Below are 16,349 nucleotides of genomic sequence, written 5' to 3'. Positions count from 1 at the left end.
TTTAAATCTTGTATGGCAGCTGTTTGTGCTTTAGGACAAGCACATAGGCCAGCTGCAGTTCAGCAAAATGGTTACATGAGCACCGTCACTTTTCATTGAGGGAAATGTAGAGTACGTGTCTTGAGGGAAAATGAAAAGTTTGAGCATAAGACAAAGACTCAGTAACGGCACGAATCGGAAGAGACGTGATGCAACCAAGAGGTCACGGTTTGGCTGGTTAGAATGACCCGGTTTGTCCCTCCTGGTAGATGGTGTAACTAAACCATCTGGACCGAAATAGGCATCTCAGTCTCCCTGAGTGCTGCAGGAATGAGTCCTAAAACTAATGGGTTTTTGGTTAAATGGCTGAAATAAGGCCTGTGGTTAAAATAAGCTCAAGATAGTTTCGTGTTTTATTCTTCGGAATAAAATACATCACTAATATCCCACTTAATTATTATTTTTTTCTAGTCTGTTATGAGTCAATCCTCTGTTGCTCTTCGGTCATTTTGGAAAAATTTTACTTTTTGTTTTTTCAGATTTCAGAAATCGTAATGGTACGAAACATAGTAAAGGTTGAAAATGAATGGGAGACGAATTTCATCTAGCGAAAATATTTGGTCCTGCGGCCAAATAAAATCTTACTGAATGCAAATTTTTTGAGGTATCAAGCTCAAATTTGGAACACAACTTGTTTAGATTCAAGGCTTTGATTTTCTTGCAGTTTTAGAATAAAATGTGTTTTTGAAAATATATATATTTATATAAAAAATTTTAAATACAAAAAAGTATTTTTGTACAGTTTTCATAACAATAAACGTAAAATTCTGTAACTTCACTTTTTTAAACTTTTTTCACTTTAGCAATAATCTGCCAAGTGTCATCTTTGAAAAGAGATCAAACTTAAGTCTGTGCTCTAAAGCATTCGAGATTTACGACAAATTAAGTTAAAAAAGTTCAAAGCTCAAAAAGTGAATAAATGGATTATAAATGCAGCGTAAATATAATTTAGTACCATAAAATCCCCTAAAAAAATGAAATAAAAAACATTACCAAACTAAAATATAGTACATTCAATTGAAATAAAAAAAAATCTGTCATTTTTGACTGACACGTGAAGAGCACCCGAGGGTTCAAAAGGCGGTTGCTGTAAAGTTTCTAAATGGGATTATAGAGGTTGTTGGGACATTAAACATCATCACACAGAACAGAAAAACTCATCTACTCACTACTTTGCTTATACAGCTTCCTCGTGTTTATGCTCGCGCTCTTGCAAACCATTCAAACTCAAAATTGGCAACCTGTAAATTTTAATTCAAGATCAAAATCATTGTCAGATGCCTATTGGTGGTGACGTTGAAATCATGAGCCATGGTGTAGTCACTAGTTCATTTATAGCCTTAAGCTTTTTACTTCTTTTAAAAAAAAGTTGCGTTCATGTGTGAAGATTATCTTGCTGAACAAAATATGTAAAAAATTATAAAAGTTAGTTGGTAAGTTTATTTTCAGCATTAATCCAAAAGCCAATGGAAAAATCCTATTGGCTTTTTGTGTGATGCTAACTTCCAATTGGCATATAAAATTATGTAGCACTCTATTCGACGTCCATTAACACATTAGCCATGTCTTATGACAAACTCTGACTGACTGTTATACAGGAGTCCCCCCCAAAAATGACTAATAGAGAGGCACTGGTGAAAATTGTAACATCAAAGAGGCTTTTCCCTTTAAAGCATACAAATCACCCACTCAATAGTAATACTCACTTCTTTCAATACTACATCACTTACCTGTCACTCTCAAGAAACACTCTTTCTTTCCCCTTAAATGGAGTCACAAACTGGGATTTTTAAGGCCTCTCAGTAACCTGTATTAAAGTCCATTATTGGATACTACATCCCAAACATCACCAGTAGATGGTGACTGCCCTAGAGCGAGAAGTGTGAGCAAAACAGAAAAATACAGACATGCATGTCAAACTAGGCATATATGTGTGAAGCAGTCAGTGACAGTGAGTGATGCCTTTCTCTCTCCAGCACAGGCTGAAATACAAGCAGTAACGTTACTCAAAAGTTCTCTGGAGGTGAGTTTCAATTTTAATAGATACACTCTACGCTCTAAAAGCGAAGGAGTGGATTTTATCAAGGAAATATATGGCAGTAAGTACAAAGTGGTTTAACACACACACCTACACCCTATTATTTACAGGTTCTGCAGAAAAAGCTATTAAAGTCAACATGAAACAATGTTCACAGCGCATTTTCCTATCATAAGGAAACGACTACTCACGAGAGAACAGAGTTCTGGCGTGGGATTTCATTAATAGGACAATGAAAAATGGTCATTCCATACCAGAATGGAGCCAGGTGGCTGAAGGAGAAGAGTTGAATGACAGGCCAAAAAGGGACAGTCAGAGGTGATCACCAAATAATTTCACAATAAGACTAATTTTGATTTCATGTTGACTTTTATAATTAATTTTCATTCAATGTATGATAATTGTTTTTAAACATAAAATTTAAGATATCAAATCGGGGCAACCCCATTAAAATATTGGGCAAAAAAAATCTTATGCTGTTCTATCTTACATTTCTTCATATTTACAATACCACTCAAAAGTTTGGGGGTCCAGTAAGCCACTTCATTTTTTAAAGAAATTATATTTATATTTAGCAAGGATGCACAAAATTGATCAAAAGTGACAGTAAAAACATTTATGATGTTACAAAATATTACATCCAGGCCAGAACATCCAGACTCAAAAACAGTTTCTTCCCGCAAGTGCTCAGACTTCTGAACCGCAAGCCTGAATGCACCACCCCCAACCCGCCAAAAGATTGTGACCATACCCCCATTATAATACTTTTTTTTATTTAAGTATACTCGTACCTCAATGCTGCTACACTTAATATATACATATTGCTTTATTTATTTGTATAATTTATTGTCCATCTTTTTGTATATCTATTGTTTTCACTACTGTTGTCTTTTCTTAGTCTTCATGAATGTGTTACTGTTGTTCCCTGAAGGAACTGTTTCGTTTTTTAACAATTGCCATTCAATGTGCTAAAAATGACAATAAAGTTGACTTTGACTATTACTATTTCTATTCATCAAAGAATCCTGAAAAAAATGTAACACAATTTTGACAAAAATATTAAGCTGCCTAACTGTTTTAACAATGATAATAATAAGAAACGTTACTGAGCACTAAACCAGCACATCATTTCTGAATGTTTTTTTTTTAATTGTAATAGTAATATATGTCACAATATTACCTTTTTTGAACAAATAAATGTAGCCTGGTAAATGAACTATGAGCTGCTCTGGAAAAAAGGTCCTACTAAATAACAAATAAGTTATTCTTTGAAATGACGGGAGGTTTAGTGACATCTCTCATACTGTATTATCTTTCTTGACCAATGGCAGCTTCTCGTTTCCCTCATTCTCATTTCCATATCCCTGATCTATGGGATAACTGCAAATAAATCTGAAATATAAACCGATAACTAATAATAATTCCCGGGAAGGCACCGACAGAAATGTGTATTTTTGCAAGCCATCTGAGATTAACTGAAAGATCTGCAAGTCTAATTTTACAAATAACTCTTTTATTAAATTAAAAAACAGACATCGAACCCCATGAGAGGAATTGGAAAGACAGCGTGTGCTTGTGTGAGAGAGAGAAAGAGAGAGATAGAATTGATTGGTGTGTTCAGCACTATTGTTTATGTGTGTCAGCACAAGAGGGTGTTTGTGTCACAGTGAAGGCCTGACCCTCCTCATCATCCTCTTCCTCTGAGCTGCCCATCACTGCGGCACTAAGAGCCTGCAGTGCCCCCAGCAGACCTGAGAGAGAAGCAGGATGAGGAACCAAGTCAAGCGCGAAGGAACATTGAATAGACAAAGAAAAATAAATGAATTAATCAATGTATGAATGAACAAATTAAATAATCAAAGATTTTGCAATATTATACAAATAAATTCATATGTGCAAAAAAGCATTAAAAACCAACTGCATAAGTGAGTGTCAGTGTATGCTTACTTTCAGGTGTTGGAGGATTGCTGCACTCAGACTGAAGATGATGTTTTTGTTTCAGAGCATCGGTTGTCTGAATTTCTGATCTTCTCAGTCTTTTATACTCATTCATCAAACCCTGTTCCTGAACCACTGCCTGCAAACACAAAACACTATAAGGCAAGGAACACAGAAAAAGATCGAAAACCCACATTTAGATATTTGAACCAAGTGGATTTTAAATACAACTTCCAAAACAATTTTAGCATCTTTGACAAGTTAAAACAAAATATCACACCTTATGTTACTCTCATATGTTGTTGTTTTTCTCAGCAAAATTTGTTCTGATATTAGCTGTAAATATTCGGATAATAAATTGAACGCTTCAAGTTTGTTTATAATACTTGTGTTGAGAACCAAGTGAGCCAGGACTGCCACTAATTCCCCCTTAGAGAGAATAGATGAGTATGTGTGTGTGTGTGTATGACTCACTAGGAGAAGGTTGCAGTCTTTGTCCTTGTTTTTTAGCTGTTTCTGCAGATGTGTGATCTGTTTGAGTGTGTGTTCTGTTCTCTCTCTCTCTCCTTCTTTCATCTGCTCTTTCTCTCTCTCCACCTGCCTCTGAACCTGTCGCAAAGCTACAACTGCACACACACATATGAAACAGACCGTGTGTGTTCAGTTCTGTGCAGATCCTCAGAGCATTATTTAGAAATATATAACATAATATTTGTATGCAAACTATATATGTATACCTGCTTTTGTGTGCTCTCTTCTTGCTGTGTTGAGTTGAGCCTCCATGTCCCTGAGCTTCTCTGCACACACACTCTCAACTTCTGATACCTTTTGTAAAACTGCACAAACACGCACATCTTCAAAAATAAGCAAATGTACTAATAGATCTTATACACTTTGTAAATATTACATGGATATAAAGAAGCACAAATGATTCATAATTAGAGTATGTGAGCAGAGTGGAAGCAGAGCTGCATGATTTTGCCTGGAGCAACGAGCAATTGATGTCAGCAGAATTCACCGTGTGTTAAGCACAGTGTTCATAGACTATTAGCAATGAGAATTAAAGAAAGATGGAATTTGTGGAGTGAATACAGAATGCTTTGTGTGGGGAGGGGAAATTACCATTGCTCCACTCACACACACACACACACAGTGTTTTTCGCACACCTGAGTCACACTGCTGCTGTAGTCTCTGGGCCTCAGCACGGAGCTGCCTGATGGTCCCCTCATGCTCTTCACATTGTCCCTGAATCTCCATTCGCATCTTTTCTGATGCCTCCAACTCCTCTCTGCTGCATGACAGAGCTTCCCTCAGGTGGCTCAGCTCTCTCTCTCCTGTAATGTGCATACAACACACAGTTAGGGCTCCTTTCTTTACTCCACTCTATAAACATTCAGTGTTAGGCTGGGGTTTGTGTACATACGCTGCTGCTGTAGTTCGGACAGGGAGGCCTGGATGAGGTCTGGTGTGCGTTTGAGCTCTTGTGTGAGTTTGTCCCTGTCTGCACTCAACAATGCCACCTCAGCCTGGAGACTCTTAATAAAGCTGCAACACAGAGAGAAGATGACAGAACGGAACACTAGCGTATTGCTTATTATACACAGTTCACTACTAAATTAATTGCAGGTGAAGCTGTACACATTATGGAATGATTTAATAAAAGTTCACACAAAGTCATCACACAATCTCTTTACCTGCATGTTTAGTTTGGAAAACTGTTTTTCTTACCAGACTGATCAATTAATATTAAAAGATAAATATAAAGAAAAGGCTGATGTTATTTTGCTTATTTCTCACATTGGAAATAGAAGGTTACGGTAGTAGTAGCAGCAACAATATATATTATTATCATAATTATTATTATTATTATAAAGAAAAGGTAAAAATGCTGATATAATTTCTAGATTATCTGTCACACTGGAAAAAGGAGGTTAGGGTAATAATAACAATAATTATTATAATCATATTATTATATCATTAACAACAACAACATGCAAAAACTATTATTGTGTGAATATTATTATGAATCGTGGGATAAAATGTTTAAAACATCATACAACTGATGTGTTTCGAGTAATTTAAAATGTGAATATATAGTCTCTCTCTCTCTCTCTCTCTCTCTATATATATATATATATATATATATATACACAGGTCCTTCTCAAAAAATTAGCATATTGTGATAAAGTTAATTATTTTCCATAATGTAATGATAAAAATTAAACTTTCATATATTTTAGATTCATTGCACATCAACTGAAATATTTCAGGTCTTTTATTGTTTTAATACTGATGATTTTGGCATACAGCTCATGAAAACCCCAAATTCCTGTCTCAAAAAAATTAGCATATTTCATCCGACCAATAAAAGAAGGGTTTTTAATACAAAAAAGTCAACCTTCAAATAATTATTTTCAGTTATTCACTCAATACTTGGTCGGGAATCCTTTTGCAGAAATGACTGCTTCAATGCGGCGTGGCATGGAGGCAATCGGCCTGTGGCACTGCTGAGGTGTTATGGAGGCCCAGGATGCTTCGATAGCGGCCTTAAGCTCATCCAGAGTGTTGGGTCTTGCGTCTCTCAACTTTCTCTTCACAATATCCCACAGATTCTCTATGGGGTTCAGGTCAGGAGAGTTGGCAAGCCAATTGAGCAGTAATACCATGGTCAGTAAACCATTTACAAGTGGTTTTGGCACTGTGAGCAGGGGCCAGGTCGTGCTGAAAAATGAAATATTCATCTCCATAAAGCTTTTCAGCAGATGGAAGCATGAAGTGCTCCAAAATCTCCTGATAGCTAGCTGCATTGACCCTGCCCTTGATAAAACACAGTGGACCAACACCAGCAGCTGACATGGCACCCCAGACCATCACTGACTGTGGGTACTTGACACTGGACTTCAGGCATTTTGGCATTTCCTTCTCCCCAGTCTTCCTCCAGACTCTGGCACCTTGATTTCCGAATGACATGCAAAATTTGCTTTCATCCGAAAAAAGTACTTTGGACCACTGAGCAACAGTCCAGTGCTGCTTCTCTGTAGCCCAGGTCAGGCGCTTCTGCCGCTGTTTCTGGTTCAAAAGTGGCTTGACCTGGGGAATGCGGCACCTGTAGCCCATTTCCTGCACACGCCTGTGCACGGTGGCTCTGGATGTTTCTACTCCTGACTCAGTCCACTGCTTCCGCAGGTCCCCCAAGGTCTGGAATCGGTCCTTCTCCACAATCTTCCTCAGGGTCCGGTCACCTCTTCTCGTTGTGCAGCGTTCTTTGCCACACTTTTTCCTTCCCACAGACTTCCCACTGAGGTGCCTTGATACAGCACTCTGGGAACAGCCTATTTGTTCAGAAATTTCTTTCTGTCTTACCCTCTTGCTTGAGGGTGTCAATGATGGCCTTCTGGACAGCAGTCAGGTCGGCAGTCTTACCCATGATTTCGGTTTTGAGTAATGAAACAGGCTGGGAGTTTTTAAAAGCCTCAGGAATCTTTTGCAGGTGTTTAGAGTTAATTAGTTGATTCAGATGATTAGGTTAATAGCTCGTTTAGAGACCCTTTACATGATATGCTAATTTTTTGAGATAGGAATTTTGGGTTTTCATGAGCTGTATGCCAAAATCATCAGTATTAAAATAATAAAAGACCTGAAATATTTCAGTTGGTGTGCAATGAATCTAAAATATATGAAAGTTTAATTTTTATCATTACATTATGGAAAATAATGAACTTTATCACAATATGCAAATTTTTTGAGAAGGACCTGTATATATATATATATATATATATACACACACACACACACACACACACACACACACACACACACACACACACACACACACTGTATTATGACTGTGATGAAACTCAAGGATCTTTTCTGGCTTTTCCAACAATCAACGGTGAAGAAGTCACCTTAAAATAATATAACTACTCAAAATTGACATTGATTATCAATGTCTCTAAATCTTTCCCATGATTCTCTACCTCTCTGACACTGCCGGCTCTGGAGATCTTGTAGCTTTCTTGGTTCTCCACAGAGCTTCTTTCCTCAACAGCAGCCCTGAAGACAAACAACACATATTATTATAAGTGAAACGCACTTACACACCCTCACACACAGATGACAATCTCACCGTGTACTGTGTCCAGACGTTTGGCAGCGAAGGCGAGTCTCTGGTTCAGCTGACTTACACTGGACTGAACTGCTTCCATCTGACCTGCCTTCATCTCTACGGCTGACATCACCCTGATGAGAGAGACAGAGAGAGAAAGATAACACAGAAAGAGGCAGATGTTTATGGATGAGCGGACTTCAGGGGTTTGGTCAGAGGAACAGTCAGCTTTAATCTAATCATGACAGTCATGTTGATGTTTAGAAGACTTGTAGAGCACTAACAGAATGAAGAGCCAGCTCAAGGGGTGTGATTGTGTGTGCTACCTGTGTGCAGTTCCACTGATATCATTCAGTGATCCCTCTGTGCTCTTATTTTGCTCTTTCAGCTGATCATTCTCCTGTAGAGCTCCGTCCAACTGCTGCTGTATTCCCTGAACACACACAAAAAGCAAGCACACAGGCTTTCAGAAACACACACTTGCCTGTAGGCGCTACAGAAGAAAGGTTTTGGTGCTGTCACCGTGTAACATGGGTGATCAGCATGCAGTGATTAATCACAGATGAACAACGTGATGCTAAAATAGCAGATCTTCTGTAATTCAATGCTGAACAAGCTTAAACCTCCCTAAGCTCAATCCAACCTGCTCAGGCTGTTAAAAAGCAAAGATAAGAAGGCAGAAAGAGATGAGCTCATGAGGGTTAGAGAGAAAGTTCAAAAGCTGATGCTGAAATGATTATGTGAATTACAATGAGCTAGACTTAAGATATTTAGTGAGTAACCACTTAAATTTCAGTCTGTTTCTCACACAAAGCAATCACATGACCTGGAAGACCTGGAATGTAGTAAACCCTTTATCACGCCATACCTGGTTAGAACACGTGTAACACTGTGAAAATGTATATATTGAGTCCAGAAACCCAATATGAATGACAGCAACACGTATGGCATCAGTGAAGACTTTACGGCCTGTTTCACACATTGTTTATTCTAAGCACACGGTGCAGTTATGCCACTTCAAATAGTTGTGTTTTAAAGCAGGAAGGATTCTGATTGGATGTCAATGTTTTTATCGTTCATCCACTAGAAAATCCTGTTCTGAAAGTGATTCTAATGAAATCAGTGATCTGGGAGTTGGCCATTTTAAGGGCTGTTTCAATTGTAAAAATCCTTCCAGTGCACTGAAATGCTCGCTGCCTAAAAAGTCCCACAATGCACTGTGAAAACCAAGGAGAATCAATGCTCACTATGTTCCCTTTTCTGAAGCATGAAATAAAACGTACAAATACTTGAATACTAAAGAAATTGAATAAGGAATCAAATGTAAAAAATAATACTGGAAAGTTTTATCTGAATAAATTAAATACAGATTAATCCTAAGAATTAAAGTTACAAAAGTTATCCGTTTAAAAGCATGGGCATTAATGTTAATCAAACAACAAAACTCAAATCAGAAAAAAAAACAGAGACAGCAGCATGATTAATAGGCTGCTGTCATCTTAAGACATGCACAGATCCATTATTCCATTGGAATTATCCATTAAAATGATAAATTTTTCTTTTAAGCCAAAAATCATTAGGTTATTAAGTAAAGATTATGTTCCATGAAGATATTTTGTAAATATCCTACCGTAAATATATAAAATATTTATTTTTGTGAGTGGATGCAGCACAATCGCGGACATAAATGGACAACTTTAAAGGCAATTTTCTCAATGTTTCGATTTTTTGCAGCCTCAGATTCCAGATTTTCAAATAGTTGAATCTCGGCCAAATATTGTCCTATCCTAATAAACCATACATCAATGGAAAGCTTATTTATTAAGCTTTCATGTGGTGTATAATATAAATCTCAAGTTCAAAAAATTGACCCATGGGACTGGTTTTGTGGTCCAGGGTCACATATGTGTATGACAGAGTACCTGCGCGTGTAAAAAAAATAAAATAAAAAAAAAGACAAAAAAAGAAGAAAAAAAGACAAAAAAAGAAAGAAAAAGGAAGAGAGTACCTGGGCGTGTACATGCTGTAACGCCAACTGGGCTGTTTTGTCCTCTAGGTGGTGCTGAAGGACACTGTTCTGCGACTGCAAACACTCAACTTCCTGCTGTAGAGAGGAAACCTACACACATTTACAGATTAATTTATTCACACATTCAAACATGATAAAACAGACAATTATTTAAAATGTGTTAATGACGTCAGCTATTTGTCTTTTTGAAGTTGATTTGATTTTTATAATCATAATTTTATAAGCCATAATTGAACAGATTGAGAATTTATTTGCAGATCTATTAAATTAATTGACATACTACTGTTCAAAAGCTTGGGGATGGTACAATTCTTTCTTTTTTTGAAAGAAGTCTCTTATACTCACCAAGACTGCATTTATACAACTACACCTATTTATACATCTATACAGTAGAAACTGTAATTTTATGAATTTCTATAATATATTTTAAAATACAATTTATTCCTGTAATGGCAAAGCTGAATTTTCAATACTCATTTCTCCAGTCTTCAATGTCACATGATCCTTCACAAATCATTACAATATGCTGATTTGCTACTCAAGAAACATTTCTTATTATTATAATCACTGTTTAAAAAGTTGCTGCTTAATATTTGTCGAAACCATTATACATTTTTCAGGATTCTTAGATGAACAAAAACAGCACTTATTTGAACTAATTATTTGAATTTTTTGTAACAATGTAAAACTATTTTCATGCATCCTCGCTGAATAAAAGTATTACTTCTTTAAAAATAAAAGCCTTACTGACGTTAAACATTGTGACCTGTATATGGACTTACACTATGGTTGGAAAAAATATAATCTAATAGGTAGGAATGACTTCTGAAAATCAATTTCAGGGGGCAAACAAAAATGCAAATTACTGACACTAGTGGTTAGGAATGAATATTCAATTAAATTCACATTTATTTGTATAGCGCTTTTCACAATAGACATTTCAAAGCAGCTTTACAGAAAATGCACGAGTCCACATTACAATTTTGAGTGATCTGTTATCAGAGGTAACTGTCTAAGTTATGTATTTCAGAAATGTACAGGTACATATAAAAAAAACAGTTAGCGAAAAATGTATAAATTGAAACAATGTAATAATTTAATGCAGAAACATTGAGCTCATTGATGTAATGAATACTTGTTTGTCAACAAATGATTATCTATGTAATGAATATTTATGATAGTACACTATGTATGTGTATGGGAAAGTGTTTATATTACCATGTTGTGTAGTTGTGATTTCTCTGTGTGGAGTCGCAAGTCCGTGGTCTGCAGTTTAACAAGCAGCATGAAGACCTTTTGTCTCCAAACACTCAACATCTGCCCAGCCTTACTGCCAGAGTACAACGGGTCCGTCTGCATCTACACGCATAACAAGTATCACTAAATGTACTAATGAATTCTTAACAATCAAACTGCATTGGTCAATCAATTCAAACACTAAACACATGTGTAATCGTACCTGTTCGCCTAGCTCTTTCTCTTGAATGGATAGAATGTCACTGGATGCATTGACTCTGACATTCAGTAGCTGGACAGATAGAGACAGAGCTTCCTTTTCCTTCTCCAAATGCTATAAACACAAAATCATGATAAAATGAATGTAGTCACTGGAAATAATAATGCAATCAACACAACTTACACAGCTGATGTACCTATGGTATTTCAGTAGACTGTACGTGTGTGTGTGCGTGTGTGTGTGTGTGTGTGTGTGTGTGTACCTGTATCTGCCGTCTAAGCTCTTCATCTTCTTTTCTTTCAGTGATGTTGCTGCCAATGTATGTACGCAGTTTCTGCACACACTCAGACTGTTCCAGCCATGAGCTGTTGAGGACACTGCATAAACACAAATCATGTCAAGTCAAGTCAAGTCACCTTTATTTATATAGCGCTTTTTACAATACAGATTGTATCAAAGCAGCTTCACAGTGATAACATGAAGAAAATTGCCTCAACGTCCACCTTAAGTAAGGCAGATCAATAATATTATTGAATATTAAATGTCCCCAACTATAGCAAGCTAAAAGCCAAGGCAACAGTGGCAAGGAACCAAAACTCCATCAGGTGACAGAATGGAGAAAAAAACCTTGGGAGAAACCAGACTCAGTCGGAGGGCCAGTTCTCCTCTGGCCAACGAAGGAACAGTGCATGATTTATGATTCGGGCAGCATTACAAGTCAGATTGGATCGGAACATTTAGAATATTTATCCATTTCCATCTTTTGGAAGTCCAAGTAATCACGCCGGTGTTGAGACGAGTTGTTGAGGATCAGTGGATTCAAATAAACAGACCTGTGAATGATTTGTCATTTAGAAACAGTTATATGAGCAACTTATTTTTTTATATACTCACCTCAGCTGATTTTTCAGCTCATCTCTCTCTGATATCACTTCTTGTATTTGGGTCCTCAGTGAGGTCGCTTCCTGTACAGCATCATTTATCACGTTCTGATAGTCAATGAGGTTGAAAGTTAGATCACACAGAAAAGACAATTACAATGAACTGGAGGGTGAAATCAAACCGTATATACTGCGGTACACAAAGACTATATTGTGACGTACATCTGAGTAAAACAGATTATCAGGAAAAAAAAAAGTTAGACAACAAGATCAAGTTATTATATTTTAAAATAACCCCAAGAAATTTCTGACCCAGTGATGGCCTTTTTATTTAAAAAAAAATTTGTTTTCACTGAGCCAAAACAACAGTGGAAGACTGTTAACTCACCTACACAAAAGACTTTATTCACGGATATTCTTCGTTTTACTTTTTAAATTATATCACTCTTATATTCGTGAAAGAGTGAAATTCGCTCTTTTAAAATGATAATCTGTAAACATGGTTACCGCAGTATGCCTTAACCCATCATATTCATCTGCACTGAAGGGCTTAGCCAAAGCCAGTTCATGTAGATACCAAAATGAGTTCCTCCGCAGGTAATAGTTTTACACCTCAACAGCTGGTAGTGGTGCACATATTTGCAGATTTCGGATCAGCAACAAAAAAAAAAACCAGCAAAAAAAAAACTTTGGGGGAAGGGGGGAAAATTAAACTTGGCTTTCCATTTATTACTTAAACTTTTAGTACTTTGATACCACAGCAAAAACCACAAACACAATAATAAAGACAAGTGAACAGTCAGTACTAAAAGAGAAACAAACAGAAATTACAAGCATACATAAATACAATACAACAAAGCTACAAATTAAGTGAGTACATTCACTTAAGGCATAAACCGACTGTGTTTACCGGAATACTTGTTGAGATGGGTATTTTGACAATATTGTGTGTATGTGTCCCTGCAAGCGGAAGAAGATGCGGAAAAGAAATCAATCTGGTGTACACACTATTGAAACACGGCTCTATGTGTGCGCGCACTTGAGTGTGAGTGGCTTTGCGCACAGATAACAGCCGCGAGTACCAAATTGAGTTCCCTTTCGCCTCTTCTTGAACTTGAATGGTTTAAAATTGCTTGAATTTGTAAATTGGCAAGACATAGAAACAGGTGCACATAAAGGTTTGAACTTTCCCCTAAACGCATGCTTCCCTAACTGCTTGGGCTGGTCTGTACGGATCATAAGTCAACTATGATCCGTTACACCCCTAACCGCTAGTGCACTGGTTCTCAACCAAGGAAAACTACCAAAAGTTCCACAGGATCTTAAATTAATTCATATTAGAATTAGATTGTTTAATATATTAATAAGTTAAAATTATTTTAAAAACACCCATGAATAAAATTAAGAAAATCGCAATATAAACACCCCAAGAATAATGATTAATTAATTTATCTCAACAAACACTTTTGACATAATTATTGCATAAATACAGATAATATCTAGCCACATAGGGGAGGGGGAACATTTGAATAATGGGTTGGAAATACAGGGGCCTTTCAAGTTAAAAAGAAGAACCACTGTGCTAGTTGTAAAAAAGGTGTGTAGTGTTCCTTTAAGACACATTTAAATTATGGAAACAAAATATTCCTAATATTGTGTCAATTGTGCCTTACCTGTGTCTCTAATTTTTGTTGCAGTCTCCCCATCTCCTGCTTTGAGTCCTGTAACTCTTTCTCCAAACGTTGACATTCTAATTTATATTCCTTTTTTAAGGTCAAAAGCTAGACACACAAAATAAAGGTGTATTCAGAAACTAGCTTTTCTGACCCTAAAATACACGCTCTACATAAACATTACATACACGTAAAACTGTTCTGAAGAATCAGAGAATAAGGGAAGTGTATCCATGTATTTACCAGGTCTTGGCTCATACTGAGTTCAGACTTGCAACTCTTCAATTCACTGTGTAACTCATCACGCTCCATACACTGTCTGCAGACACATACACACACACACACACACACACACACATATATATATATATTTCAGCCTACATACACAGTGAAAGTATCAGACATGCAGTCAGTCAGTTTGAGTATATGTACCTGTTTATTTGGCTTTGCTGATCTCTAATCTGCTCTTTCAAACACTCTACTCTTCCTTTCAGACGCTCCATCTCGACCATCATCATCTCCTTGTCTTCTCTTAACCTTTCCACCTGCAGAGGTTTTGAGCTGCTCCTCTCATCTTCTGGCAACCTGACAGAGAGAGATGAATTTTTAGACAGACCCCTAAAATCACTAGACTGGATTCAACAGGGCAATTGCTTGTTGTGTTTTGTGTACCTGTGGTCAGAGCGCTGAGGTAACATTTTCTCGCTTTGGTGTTTGTGATGGATGGGCCGCCATGCTTCCACTCCAGCAGTCTCGGTCCAGGCGAGCCCCTCCCCATTGAATTTAGAAGGGGGCGGAATTCTGAAAGGTGTGGACTGTGGCAGATCTTGGGTGGGTGTGGCCTGTGAAGCTGTGGGCCGGGGCACAGGACCCCCAGTAAACTGAGCAGGTGTCATCAGAGGAGAAGGGTTACAGACAGATGCTGGGAGACAAACAGACAGACTGATATTAATGTACTAAACACAGAAAGAAAGAAAGAAAGAAAGAAAGAAAGAAAGAAAGAAAGACTTGACCTCAAACTCTCTTTTGAGTATGTGTCCAGAGCATCTGGGTGTCTTTACATTCACATTTAACGTTACAATATTAAAGATGCCTCGCATACAACACAACAAAACTGCTCATTATCTTCCAAGTTTTTTATTTTTAACCACCTTTTAGCTTTCTTCCAGTTCACTTTAACCCTGTAAAATCTCAAAATGAAATTATAGTCAGAAAAAATATATATATTTTTTTTAAATGGAGGTTTATTGAACCTTAATTGATACTTTAGAGACCATAGAAATGTGTGTATCAAATGTTAAACAGTAGGCTTTATAGCGTTACATTTTTAGAAGTACAAATAGTCCATGTTGACTATGGAGTTCATTTGTGATATATAAATTGCAATTACGATAATATAAAATGCTGTTTAAAATTAAGTTAGATAAAATTTCTCATATCACGCAAAACAGCAGTCACTGCTTGACATGTCATGTCAACCAATTACCCTGATATAAAGTCTAATATAACGTTACTGCTTATTTTGATTCTATAAATTGTAATACCACAAATATTAATCAATTGATATCTATTTATATAAGAGCACCAGTACGTTTGGGTTTGTTTATATGGTTTATGTCGGTCATTATTCGGTTCATTTTAAATTTGTTTAGCTACGTTAACTTAACGTACCTCCATCATGAGCTTTCATGAAGTCCGCCGGCGCGTTTAGCCTTTCTGCTTTCAACAGATCCATAATAACCACTAAAAGCCCGGTATTACAAAAGAGGTCTCATATAAAGTTGTAAAAATGTTTAAATCGAAATGTTTTGATGAATATTTTACGTCACAGTTTAGAAAAGGCGCGTCATCCCCGCCATCGAGTTCAAAGCTGCGCATGAGATTTAGTTTCCGGTCAATGCGAGGTACGACAGCAGCGCCCCCTGCCGTGTCGTTTGAAGAACTAAATCAAGTAAACTATAATAATGTGCAATATATATTCCCATTTTTACTTAAATTAAAACTATTTTAATCGATATATGTATACACTCGTTACTCCTTTGAATCATTGTCATTAACCTTCAATGTTGTTTTTGCTCATCTTCTGCATTTGAAATTTCCCAAAAAGACAATCTGCTGATACTGAGGGGCTGAATGTGAACAACAAACCATTATCTGCGTGTTTATTTCTGAAACCTGACCAGTTATGT

The 16,349-nt window shown here is 36.8% G+C and overlaps 1 protein-coding gene across 1 annotated transcript; it reads right to left on the bottom strand.

The window, feature by feature from the left end:
• Positions 1–3,573: 3,573 nt before the first annotated feature.
• On the bottom strand, positions 3,574–16,077 carry cchcr1 (coiled-coil alpha-helical rod protein 1). The gene is made up of 19 exons (XM_077241160.1): positions 15,832–16,077; positions 14,833–15,082; positions 14,593–14,745; positions 14,404–14,479; positions 14,161–14,268; positions 12,501–12,595; positions 11,869–11,983; positions 11,610–11,720; positions 11,369–11,509; positions 10,130–10,240; positions 8,448–8,554; positions 8,143–8,255; positions 7,994–8,069; positions 5,440–5,561; positions 5,183–5,350; positions 4,753–4,851; positions 4,490–4,641; positions 4,025–4,154; positions 3,574–3,828 (listed from the first exon to the last, which is right to left on the bottom strand). Exons 1-19 carry the CDS (start codon positions 15,893–15,895, stop codon positions 3,701–3,703), a joined length of 2,319 nt encoding a protein of 772 aa, XP_077097275.1. The 5' UTR covers positions 15,896–16,077; the 3' UTR covers positions 3,574–3,700.
• Between the last annotated feature and the right edge of the window lie 272 nt (positions 16,078–16,349).

Source organism: Siphateles boraxobius, unplaced genomic scaffold, assembly GCF_051911475.1.
Source record: "Siphateles boraxobius isolate OS27281-9 unplaced genomic scaffold, OSU_SipBor_1 24, whole genome shotgun sequence".
NCBI lineage: Eukaryota > Metazoa > Chordata > Actinopteri > Cypriniformes > Leuciscidae > Siphateles > Siphateles boraxobius.
The sequence above is the reverse complement of the archived record's forward strand: the minus strand, read 5'-3'. Positions and strand labels throughout refer to the sequence as shown.